The 12,206-nt window shown below is 39.5% G+C and overlaps 1 protein-coding gene across 1 annotated transcript; it reads right to left on the bottom strand.

The window, feature by feature from the left end:
• Nucleotides 1–541: 541 nt before the first annotated feature.
• On the bottom strand, nt 542–10,152 carry tacr1b (tachykinin receptor 1b). The gene is made up of 5 exons (XM_052116406.1): nt 9,746–10,152; nt 8,310–8,504; nt 1,841–1,991; nt 1,005–1,201; nt 542–830 (listed from the first exon to the last, which is right to left on the bottom strand). Exons 1-5 carry the CDS (start codon nt 10,150–10,152, stop codon nt 542–544), a joined length of 1,239 nt encoding a protein of 412 aa, XP_051972366.1.
• Nucleotides 10,153–12,206: the final 2,054 nt, after the last annotated feature.

Genomic DNA, 12,206 nt, shown 5'->3' on the forward strand with positions numbered 1-12,206 from the left:
TAACCTTGATGGAAGACTGACAAGTTGTTGCTAAGGGCATCAGCTGGTCTAGTTTTCCTAAACAAACCCCCTGGGTCCCAGAATGCTGAAGCAAATGCCAGGTTGATGGGTGAATTCCTACAGGCATGGTTTCAGGCCAGCTGCTCAGAACTGTCTCTGGATTGCATGTAAATGTAACATGAGAAAACTATCTACTGTAAACACAAAGACAATATTGCTGCTTGTTATGGTCAGAGTGTACTGTATATCTGCTGCTCTGTGCCCATTATTTATCTACGGTGTTCCCATTGCTAAACTGGTAGAGCATGGTGTTAGCAATGCAAGGTTGCGGGTTTGAACTCCAGGGAACACAAATACCAATAAAAGTTATACCATGAATAATACTGTACTATGATATTTCCATGCATTAGCTTTTATCCAAGGGCTTCCAGGTTGGCTGGTTGGATCTCACATCTCGACATTTCCTGAAATGTGAATCTTTACTCTTCTCTGGACACCGTGTGATACTATGATAACACAATAAAAGCATTTGCAATACTTACTAAGCTAGGTTGTTAGTAGAATAGAAGCTGGAGGACTCTGATACAGTCTTGGACGCACTTCGTGAAGAGCCGTTGGATGTGAGATCTATGGAAAATCGATTTTCGTTCTCCTGAAGGTCCACTTCGCCAACTGGCATCACTGTGGAAATGGTGGTTTCCATCCGGCTGGTGCGGTAAATGCTGGCCTGCGTCTGTAGATAGCGAGTTGACTTGAGCTCCAGACCTTCATATGAGCCCTCAGGGACACAAGGACACCAGAAGAAGGCCTGTTGGAATCCAGCTCGAAACCTACCAGAGGTAAAGTATGACCAGATAGATGAATATTGCCCCTAAAAGTGTTTTTGTATATTAACTGTCAACCTAATTTGTTTAGGCACATAAACATTTACAGAATAACAGTTTAAAGAACTGTGAAATTTATAGAATATAAAAGTTGTTCATTAGAGCCATTAGAGCTTTTACCTGTCATTGAGAAGACAATAGATGATGGGATTGTACATGGTGGAGCTCATGGCAAGCCACATAATTCCTAAGTACACCTGCTGGATGTAGCGTTCTTCAAACAAGTTGGGAAGAAACTGGTGCACCAGGAAGAAGACATGGTAGGGCAGCCAGCAAACAGCAAAGGTGCATACGACAACAATCATCATCTTAACCACCTGTGAAAGTCAAAGTCAAAGAAACCAAAGTAAGTTGTAAATCTGGAAAAGCTGCTTTCTTAGTGATCTTTGGCCATAACATCCCTGCATAAAAGACTATCGTGAATTTCTGTGCTGGTCCAAGTTAGTTTATGCTAGTAAGAGCTGGTCTAGCTGGCGGACCAGTAGAGCCACACTGTTCTGCACCAAAACTGGTGAAGCTGATAAGTGTTGGGTCGATTACTTCTGAAATGTAATCTGGTACTTACAAATTACACAACTAATATAATAATCAGTAATCTTTTTGATTACAATTTTCTGGGCCTCTAAATACATTTTTGACTACTTTTGCATGTTTTGATGAAAATCTAGTTTATGTTCATAATGTACGTTATGCTAATTTACACGCTTACATTAAGCATTAGTAAACATCAAATCTAACAACAATTTGTTATTTGTCATTAATCGGATTATGTGTAGTCTACCCAAAACTTGTGCTAATGACGCTGGGTGACCAACAACGGTTTGGTAACAAGCCTGGTGGGTACACACCAGCATGCAAAACACACTGATTACCAGCCATGCTGGCCTTTTAAACAAGGCCTTTGTATTGACAAATGAGAGACATTTTTGCTTTGTACATCTACAGATGATGACAACCTTTCGTTTGGCAGTTAGCTGCTCTCGATAGTGATCTGAAGAGTCCCCAGGAATCTCACTGGCCCAGAGAGTGCAACCCACCACCAGGTAAGCACAGCCCATGACGAGCAAAGGCAGAAAGTAGATAAGGACAACCACACAGACGTAATACCTGTGAGACAGTGTGAAAGAGGAAGAGACAGGACAGCCAGAAAGACAATAAGAAAAGTTAACACGGAAGAAGTTTAAGGAAGGTTCCAGGTTCAAACAAGTTAAGTTTAATCAACAGCATTTATTGCATAATGATTACTACAATAAAACATTTTAGCTTTGTGCATTGCTTATTAACAACTAAAAAGCAAAAATTGCGGTAGCATTAAGGCATTTATGATGGAAGTGAATGGGGGCAGTCCATATATAAATACACACTGTTTCCAAAGTATAGCCAAAAGACAAAACATTATACGTTATTATTATTTTCAAGTGATAAAATGAGGGAATTACTATTGTTGCAGCGTTTACCATATTACAGGGTTTACTGGTGTTGCGTTATCATGACAAGACAGTTTTCATTTTGGATATAACTTTACACAAATAAGGTTAAAAAGTGATTTTATTTGAACATTTATGGACTGGCCACATTCACTTCCATTGTGAATGCCTTACTGCAACCATGATTTCTGTGCCTATATATATATATTTTCTCTCTCTCTTTCTTTTATCAATGAATGTCATACACAGTCCAGTAAACATAAGAAATCTACATCAATATTCGTTGTGACCACCTTTGCCTTCAATACCGCACCAATACTCCTTAGTACACCTGGACACAGTTTTTCTTAGTTGTTGGAAGATAGGATGTTTCAAGCTTCTTGGATAATTCACCACATTTCTTCTATCTATTTAGGCTGTCTCAACTGCTTCTGTCTCTTTATGTTGTGCATAAAAATCCCAATAGATCAGCAGTTACAGAAATACTCAAACCAGCCCATCTGGCACCAACAATCATGCCACAGTCCAAATCACTGAGATCACATTTTTCCCCATGGTGATGGATGATGTGAACATTAACTGAAGCTCCTGACTCGAATCTGTATGATTTTATGCACTGCACTGCTGCCACACGATTGGCTGATTTGATAATCACATGGATGTTTGTTGGTGCCAGATGGGCTGGTTTGAGTATTTCTGTAACTGCTGATCTTCTGGGATTTTCACACACCACAGTCTCTAGAATTTACTCTGAATGGTGCCAAAAACAAAAAACATCCAGTGAGTGGCAGTTCTGTGGATGGAAATGCCTTGTTGATGAGAGAGGTCAACAGAGATTGGCCAGACCTGACAAAGTCTATGGTAATTCAGATAACCGCATATATATATATATGACGGACGAGTCTAAATAAACATTAATGGGTAATCAAACAAATGCTGTCGATTAAGCTTAACCTGTATTGAACATGAAACTTTCCTTTAAAGAAAAGAAAAGCTGATAGGTATCTAGGAGTGTTGAAAACCTAAAGAAACCCAAAGCCCCAAAGTTGCCGAGGCATATTTTACATGAATGCATATTTTTACTCAAAAGAGCACTCAGACGGCACATGCCAACACAGCTGAGTCCCGTGTGTTTTCTTGCATTAGCTGGCACATAAAATAACCGCTGAAAAACTTTTGATTTGTGAACTGAGAATGCTCAGAGGATGCAGTTCTGCAGCAATGCTTTTTCTCCTTTGGTGCACCATACAATTCAACATACAAATTAGTTTGAGCCTTATCTTGAAAAACACTTGCTTCTCAAGAGAGGTACAAAAATGCAGCTCTGGAAAATGTTAAGAAACTTTCATGCTCTCTTCCAGTCTTTCACATTGCTGGTGACTTAATGCCACTCCTGGGGCAAAAATGGCCACACAGTCAGGTCAATCAAGGTGTGGATGGAGGACCACTGAATCAAGACCCTGTCATGGCCAGCCCAATCTCCAGACCTGGACCCCATTGAAAACCTCTGGAATGTGATCAAGAGGAAGATGGATGGGCACAAGCCATCAAACAAAGCCGAGCTGCTTGAATTTTTGCACCAGGAGTGGCATAAAGTCACCCGACAGCAATGTGAAAGACTGATAGAGCATGCATCAAAACTGTGATTGAAAATCAGGGTTATTCCAACAAATACTGATCTCTGAACTCTTCCTAAGTGAAAACATTAGTATTGTGTTGTTTAAACATGAATATGAACTTTTTCTTTGCATTAGTCGAGGTCTGAAAACACTATATCTTTTTTAGTTATTTTGACCAGTTGACATTTTATGCAAATAATTTGCTCTAAATGACAATATTTGTATTTGAAATTTGGGATAGAATAAAAACTATTCACATTATAGAATAAAACTAAGATGTTCATTTTACTCAAACACATACCTATAAAGAGTAAATCCAAAGAAACTGATCATTTTGCAGGGGTCAAATTCTTTCCAGAGCTGTATAAGCAGACTATTCACACGTTACGAAAAACGTTCTGAATCCCTGTCCCACTAGACTTTCCAGAAAAAGAACATACAAATGTCTTCTTATCTCTTTTTGTTGTAGTTGTTTCAATTTCCTTGTTACTTTGGCACTTAAATGTGTGTGAGGAAGATCCCAAAATCACATATTGTTTAGGATGAGCCGAAGTACACCGTTGTGGGGCTTTAGTGATATATCTTTCAAGAATCCCAAACTATCACAGTGGGAAAGAGGTAACTGAATATTGTCCAGTCGATTAAATTCGAAAATGCTTCTTGCCTGTTGCGGTATGAAATAAGGAGATTATCGTACTAAAGTCTGCAGTACACTGACCAAAGTTTTGTGGATTTTGATGGTTAGATGCTAAACAGATTTTATTTGAGAGTGAAAAAACATTAGCTGCTTTTTGAATCTCTCTCTCTCTTCCTTGCTGTCTCTCAGTAAATATCTATCATCACACAAACGGATCTACCAGCCAGTTAAAGAAGGTCAATTGATCAATGCTACTTATCTCGAACAGTGCTACCAAGATTTTGTCCCTCAGAGAATATCTTTATTTTTTAAAGAAAGTTTGGCAGACAAAAGCCTCAATCTCTGGCTGAGGTCAGTGATGGAAGGTTATGCCATTTCAAGGAGGCAGGAGTGACAGGTTAAGCCTCCAGGAAGACTGGCTGTACGGGTGGGTGATTGGCTAAGTTGTTATGGAAATAAATGTACGTTGTTGACACGTGACACCTACACAGCCATTGCAGACGACTGGCAAGATATTAGAGAATCGGATTGAAGCAAGGTAGCAATTAGAGCAAAGAACGTGAAGGTACAGCGAGGGTGTGTGAAGATCGAAAACTCTAATAAATATATGATTAGGATGCAGGACAGAAGTTTAAATATTCATATCGTAAATCAGAAGACATTCACACACCTGTCCTACCAAATACCAGTGAGATTGCACCCTGCGGTGCCACATTTGTTTTCGTGGCGCATTGTTACATTTCTCATTGTCGTGCTGTTGCTGTTTCACTTGTGTTTAAAGAGGGCAAAGCAGACAATTTTCAAGGCGACAATCAGGTGCAAGTGCACCAGTTTCAAAGTTGCATACATTTGCTTAAGCGGGAAAATGGCAGTGCTGGGGAAAAGTGGAGAAAGAGAACTTGCAGACCTCTTAACGCACATACTGCAGTGCAGTTTAATACTCAAAAAGGAATTTAAATTATGATTGTCTTTTTCCTATTATTTTGAAGTGTTTTGAAGTGCCTGACTGGCTTTGGGTTTTTTGAACAGACTTGCTCTATATTCCTTTTTAGATGATGTTGCATATGTGTTTCAGCCACTCCCCTCCAACAAATTGGCTCAGTTCTGATATGTAATGGCCTTTTTTCTGATGGATAATATCAAAATATCCCGCCCTACATTTTTCCTCATTAAATGTCTTTATTCACTCTGGGGTGATTCACATGAAACCTGTCCTGAAAAATATCCTCATCCTATTTTACCTCGAAATCAAAAAAGAAACAAATAATATATCATATTTTGCATATAGATAATGAAGCCTGTTTTTGGATTAAGAGCGTTTACAAAAACCGCTATCAGGCTGAACGGTTCTCGTTGCGAAACCATGCCGTTCTGTGCTGATCCGGGCCAGCTGGCACAGTCATGCTTTCTTTTTCTACTGTGGTGCTTGAATGTACATAACAAATAAGACAGTTGGCGACGGTGTGAGAGATAAACATTAATCCTCTTTCCCATCACAGGAACTAAAGCTCGTTTTAGGTTCTTTTATCCAGAACTAGTATTTTTCATTGTTTTCGCATGAGGTACTATAGTTCCTCTTGGCAGTAAAGAGGGAGTTTAGACTGACGTTTTAGCTCCAACTCCGGGATAGCTACTTCTACCCTCAGAAGAGGGACTGTAGGAGGTGCTGCAGCTTTTGTGATTGGTCAAACATGTATGACGCCATGAGTAACGAAACTTGTAGCTGCTAGCCTGAAATTTAGCAGGACTGTGCTAATTTTACAATTCCCTTAACAGGAATAACATAAAAATCTAAAGAGTTTTGCCTGTTGTGTGTGCGTGTGTGTGCGTGCGTGTGTGTGCGTGCGTGTGTGTGCGTGCGTGTGTGTGTGCGTGTGTGTGTGTGTGTGTGTGTGTGTGTGTGTGTGTGTGTGTGTGTATGTGTGACTTAAGCGGGAGACACTTTGAGTTTTTATCGCATCTGTACTCTGTGATTTCTGAATTACTACATTGCTTTTTTCCTGGGATAACAGGCATAAATAATAAGATGTTTATCGAGAGTGGATAATTGAATCAATTATAAACTTGAAACCATCATCAAGTCTAATTTACAAGAGGAAAGTGTTGCGTGCCTGTTACTGCTTGGTTAACTTGCATCAAGACGTCTTTTTTAAGTCAATGATTGAGTAGTTCATTACAGAATTTTATGTTGAGTCAAAAAACCCTTTCATTGTACAAGATTGTGTTGATGAATAGGTTCACAGCGCATTTTCAATATGTTGTCCTCTTGAGTTCAGCATGTGCTGCATGGCTAAAATAGGCTGCGCACCTCATCTCTCCTCTCACTGTGGCATCAGGATTCAGGAACACTGCAATACGATAACTGGAAAATGCTGCCTTCGGAGGCTGAATAATCAGGTAGAATGAAAATAAGTTGCTTTTCAGACTGTTCTGAGATCAGTTTCCTTAAGAGTTCTATTAATTAAAAAAATGCTATCGTTTAAGCCATTATCTGATTGGGAAGCAAGGCAGTTGCTCACGTTTTCGGATGCAAACATAGTTTGTTTTAAACAGCCCTAACAAAGAGAAGCTCCGATCCTGGCGTCCTCCATCGGTGTTGTTGATTTTGATTTAGTTTTTGTTGTTGCTATTGAATCACGGGTTGTGCCCGCCACTGGACACAAACACGCAGAAAGGTAAAAGTCCGCAAACTAGCTAAAAAGGACATTTACTGACCAAATATTATACAAGTAAGAAATATTATTTTAATATTCTAGCTTGAGTAATCTACCTACCTGACAAGAAGGTGTGTAGAATAATAATGTACTATACTAATTAAACCATCATCCTCAAATCACGAAGATACACATCTGAGCGAGAACAGTTTGTATTGATGCCGTGCCGAACCGTGCTCAAGTGGAAATGCTACTGGAACCACTCCTGACTGTGCTCAGAATGTTTGGCCCGATGGTGGAAAAGAGGCTATTGTATTATTATCTTCATGACCGTTTTTCATGGCACAATTGACCCACCACCACACACACACCCCTTTTCTCATTAAAGCGATGTGATTGCTTTAGGTCATTATGATATACTCATTACAGCAAAAACATTTAGAAATGATTTTAATTGTAAAGTGTTTCTTCATCATAGTATTTCCTCGGCCCTAACTTTCATTTACACTGATTTTCGTTTAGACAATCATTGTATAACAGCATCTTTTTTACTGTGTTACGGTAATGAGAATCATCATTGGACAAAATGTGAATAGTAAAAGTAAAATTGCTACGGTAATGAGAATTTAGCCGTAAAATGTGCTTAAGTGTCCTGAAAATAATGTCACAATGCAAATCTTAATGGTCTAAATAAATCTAGGCTTAATTTTCTTTATGCAAAATGTATTTCTTTTTTTTATTTATTATTATATAACCAGTACAGTTTATTGACAGGTTTGTGAGAATCACTCTGAAACATATCAGATTTTGGAAGTAAAATGGGTTGTGAACTGTGTGTCTCAGGTTGACTTCAATTGAATATTTTTTATGAAGTAAATTAAGATGGATTACGCTTGTTAATAAACATCCTTCTGATATTATGAAATACAATGATTACGTTTCTATTAGAGTTTATTCAAAGTTGATCTCAATGCTTCTTTAAGCTTTATAGAATAGTACAATTTACCTTGTGGGACACTTTTGATTTTCACCTTATAGAAACATCAGAGAACGAGTTTTACAGTGCAGACTCAACAGAACGTACTTACGTCTTTTGAAAATCCCACACACTGTATTCTGGCCAATTGATGTAGCAGACGACACGTCCTGGCAGCTGAGTTGTACTGGAAAAATAATATTGAGGGAAAGCCAGGAGCAGCGCCAGGGCCCAGATCACCCCCACCACCAGCTTCGTCTCAGTGGACGACAGGTGCTGCTGGAGTGGGTGGATAATAGCCATGTACCTGGAGGGGCAGTTCAACAAAGGCAAATGACCTGCTATTTATGCAAACACAAAGGTGCATCATCCACTTGAATTACCCCTAAATGATCTGCATGGTCCTGTTGGTTTGGTTTGGTTTGCAGAGTTAAGAGGAATGACAAGTGGTGACGTTTAGTAGGTGGGTCTATTCTAAAGCTTTGGGATCTCACAGCCTTGACCAGTTGTTTTTACATCCAGTTTCTTTATAAATAGCCTAAATAACTGCATCAACCCCATCCCCTCCCTTACAAAAAACAAAACACACAACAAAAGCAAAAAGACTGTGGATGTACCAAGGTGAGGTCAAAGTGATGCTATCAGACGGTAATGACATGGTACTTTGATATACTGTTGTAATGAATCAACACCATATTCATGGACCATGGTATTCCAATGGTACTCTATAAGGTACTTAAAGAATTCCATGGTGCATGTCCAAATAGCCATAGTGTTACCATGTATATATAAAAATGTGGCACTTTTTGGTTTGTGCCATGGTATTTGCATGGTACTCCATGGCATTTAAATTAAAATAGCTTAGAAATATAGAGTAGATGTTTATTTTTTTTCACCACGTTTAGGTACAACTTAGGGTACAGTGGGGCTAAAGGCACACCTTTTGGAAAATGTGTGCACCATTTTCTGTTAATTTCAATCACTTCTGGCATTTCATAACATCTATAAATCATTATTGTGATTGGATCAGTCAATGTGAGCCCACATTTTTCACAACAAATCAAATCGCCCCACTTACGCCAAAAACAATGTCTTTTATAGGGGCCTTTAGCCCCTGCAACAGGGGGGCTTTTTACCCTTAATACTATCCTTTCACTTATTAGACAGTTATTAAAAACGTTTGATTTAATCACCTTGAACAAAACTGAAAATGTCAAATAAGTGTTTTGATAATTAATGTGATAATTTCAGAGATTCTCATTATTATTCTCATTATTCTCAGTAGCAATAGCAACATAAATATAGCTTCATAAAATATTAAATATTAAATCAAATTACCTCTAACCCCGTTGTACCCCATCAACACGGTGATCACTAAGGAATCAATGTGTGTTAATGCTCGTCTTTGGTCATATTTGATGGAATGTGTTTTTGATCCTAAATGGTATTTATTTTCAGAAGCATTTCACTTAGAGGCTTACACGTCTATCTTACACTTTTACAACTTTTTCAGTATTTAATTAAGATAAAGTCAAATGTTTAGCTCACCTGTCCAAGGCTATTGCTGTCATGGAATAAATACTTGCGAAGACAGCTGCTATTGGAAAGAAGTTGTGAAATCGACAGTAAACCAGCCCGAAGTACCACTCGTTGTGCACCGCATACACAAAGTTAATAACGGTGTTGAAAGCCGACATTGACGCCTCCGCGAACGCGAGATTCACCAGAAAGTAGTTGGTCACAGTTCTCATGCGCTTGTGCGCTAAAATGATCCAAATGACAGTGATATTTCCAACAACTGACACCAGCACTATACAGCAATACGCGATTGCCCATAAAACAATCTGCCACACCGGCTGAACGAACTGATTTGAGAACACGCCCGTGTCATTTACAAATGAACCGACGGTCCCGTTGTCGCTCGAGTTTTGCGAAGTGATATAAAGAGGATCCATTCTTAATGAATATTCACCGAAAATTAATTTCCCTCCCCCACAAAAAAAACTTGTGTGCTTTAGATTTAGAAAAAAATCTCAATGTTCATGTAAAAGGGCCTTTAGGAGTGACATCAGCCAATGCATCTTCAGGATGAGCTGCAGGTTGAATCCCGAGCGCGTACTCCGCGCTCATCTCCTCATGAGGAACGCGCGTCCGCGCAGTCTAGTACCCAAACATGACGCGCCGGTCTTAACACCGCGTGCTGCATCTTTCCATTCACGCGCATTCCTCCACACATATGGGACCGTTCCGACAGAAAGCGCCATTGCACTAAAGAACTCAGACTCGGCGCAACTAAAGGAACAGAACGCAAGTGCCTCGAGACGCTGATGTTGAAGTTGAAGTTGTTTTAATTTGACACTGCGACGGTTTAAAAAGAAGGGAAATCTCCGTCGATGCATGTTTATTACAGAAAATAACTAAAAATTACAGCGCGGACGGACGCAATACGTCTTCTGTGTGAACGGCCCCTGTCACTGTTGATTTGACTTGCACACATCTTGTTATGAGACCAAAAAGCCGAAAAAATAGCCTACTAAACTTATCAACTGAAAGCTCTTACAGTAATGTTACACGGTGTTAATAAAATATTTTGTGCTGTAACTAGGTGTGAATGGGGCTATTTGTCACTTTTTTTACGGCAATTAATTTTTCCCAGATTTAAAATGGTCCAGTTCAGAACAAGCATAGAAATTAAAGTTTTGGCTATCAAAAAGCTGCCCAACATTTCCACAGTTTTTGCTCAGGAAAAGATTAGCACATTGAATGAGCATTGACCCCCATAGCGGGGTGTGTTGTCACAATGGGAACATGCCCATAAACATCTTATTATAGGCTGTTTGATTATCTTTTAGCAAGATTTATAGAGTTAAACAATTTAGACAAAAGCAATTCGTAAAACGTATTAAAAAAAAGACTTGTATCTATGGTTTTTGGCAGAAACTATGGTTACCATGGTAACATTTTTGTTGTAAAAGCTAGAACTAAAAACAACTCTCATTTCATCTTTTAATAAAAATGTAATTAGCATCATTAAGATAAGTTAATGTGAGGGCCTGGGTAGCTCAGCGAGAAATTACGTCGACTACCACCACTGGTGTCACGAGTTTGAATCCAGGGTGTGCCGAGTGACTCCAGCCAGGTCTCCTAAGCAACCAAATTGGCCTGGTTGCTAGGTAGGATACAGTCACATGGGGTAACCTCCTCATGGTCGTGATTAGTGGTTCTCGCTCACAATGGGGCACGTGTAAGTTGTGCGTGGATCACGGAGAGTAGCATGAGCCTCCACATGCTGTGAATCTCCGTGGTGTCATGCACAACGAGCCACGTGAGAAGATGCATGGATTGACTGTCTCAGAAGCGGAGGCAATAGAGGCTTGTCCTCCATAACCGGATTGAGGTGAGTAACCGTGCCACCACGAGGACCTACTAAGTAGTGGGAATTGGGCATTCCTGCGTGTGGCATTTTCAGATTCCATTAATGTTTCACCTTTAGCCAGGCAGCGTAGCTAGGGGTTGGCCAGGGGTGACCGTGGCCACCACGGATAGAAGACTGGCCACCCCATTGGCTACCCCACTCATACCCCACGCACGCACCCAGAGGCTGAACTACGAGACAATTGCCAGGCAATTCCACTATTTTATTATACAGTTTACAGTATAGGTAATTCCTTAAGTTATATAAGAAGTACACATCTGACAAGTTACGGGACATAAACATGTAATAAAGACACACATGTCTATTAAAGTACGTATGCTCTCATATTTTTGTCGTTGCGAGGCTTCAGTAAACAATGTCCATTAGAAGTTGTAGTACAAATATGTGTGCATTTAGAGACAATTTTATGGATTCTCATATAATATGTTTACTTCACATTTCTTTAGAAAAGATCGGATTATCGTTCAGTTTTCATCTAAATTATGCAACTCTCATGGTGTGTTATATATGTACAGAAAGAGAGGGGTACATATAGAAGGGAGTTATTACATCACAGCGAGTTTATTGTAGATA

The sequence above is a fragment of the Xyrauchen texanus genome, chromosome 43, assembly GCF_025860055.1.
Source record: "Xyrauchen texanus isolate HMW12.3.18 chromosome 43, RBS_HiC_50CHRs, whole genome shotgun sequence".
Classification (NCBI taxonomy): Eukaryota; Metazoa; Chordata; class Actinopteri; order Cypriniformes; family Catostomidae; genus Xyrauchen; species Xyrauchen texanus.

Coding starts and splice junctions, on each gene's coding strand:
- tacr1b (XM_052116406.1), bottom strand. CDS start 10,152: ATGGATCCTCTTTATATCACTTCGCAAAACTCGAGCGACAACGGGACC. Junction 8,505..9,745: donor ACAGCAATAGCCTTGGACAG/GTGAGCTAAACA, acceptor CTGCCCCTCCAG/GTACATGGCTATTATCCACC. Junction 1,992..8,309: donor GTGTGGGATTTTCAAAAGAC/GTAAGTACGTTC, acceptor ACTGTCTCACAG/GTATTACGTCTGTGTGGTTG.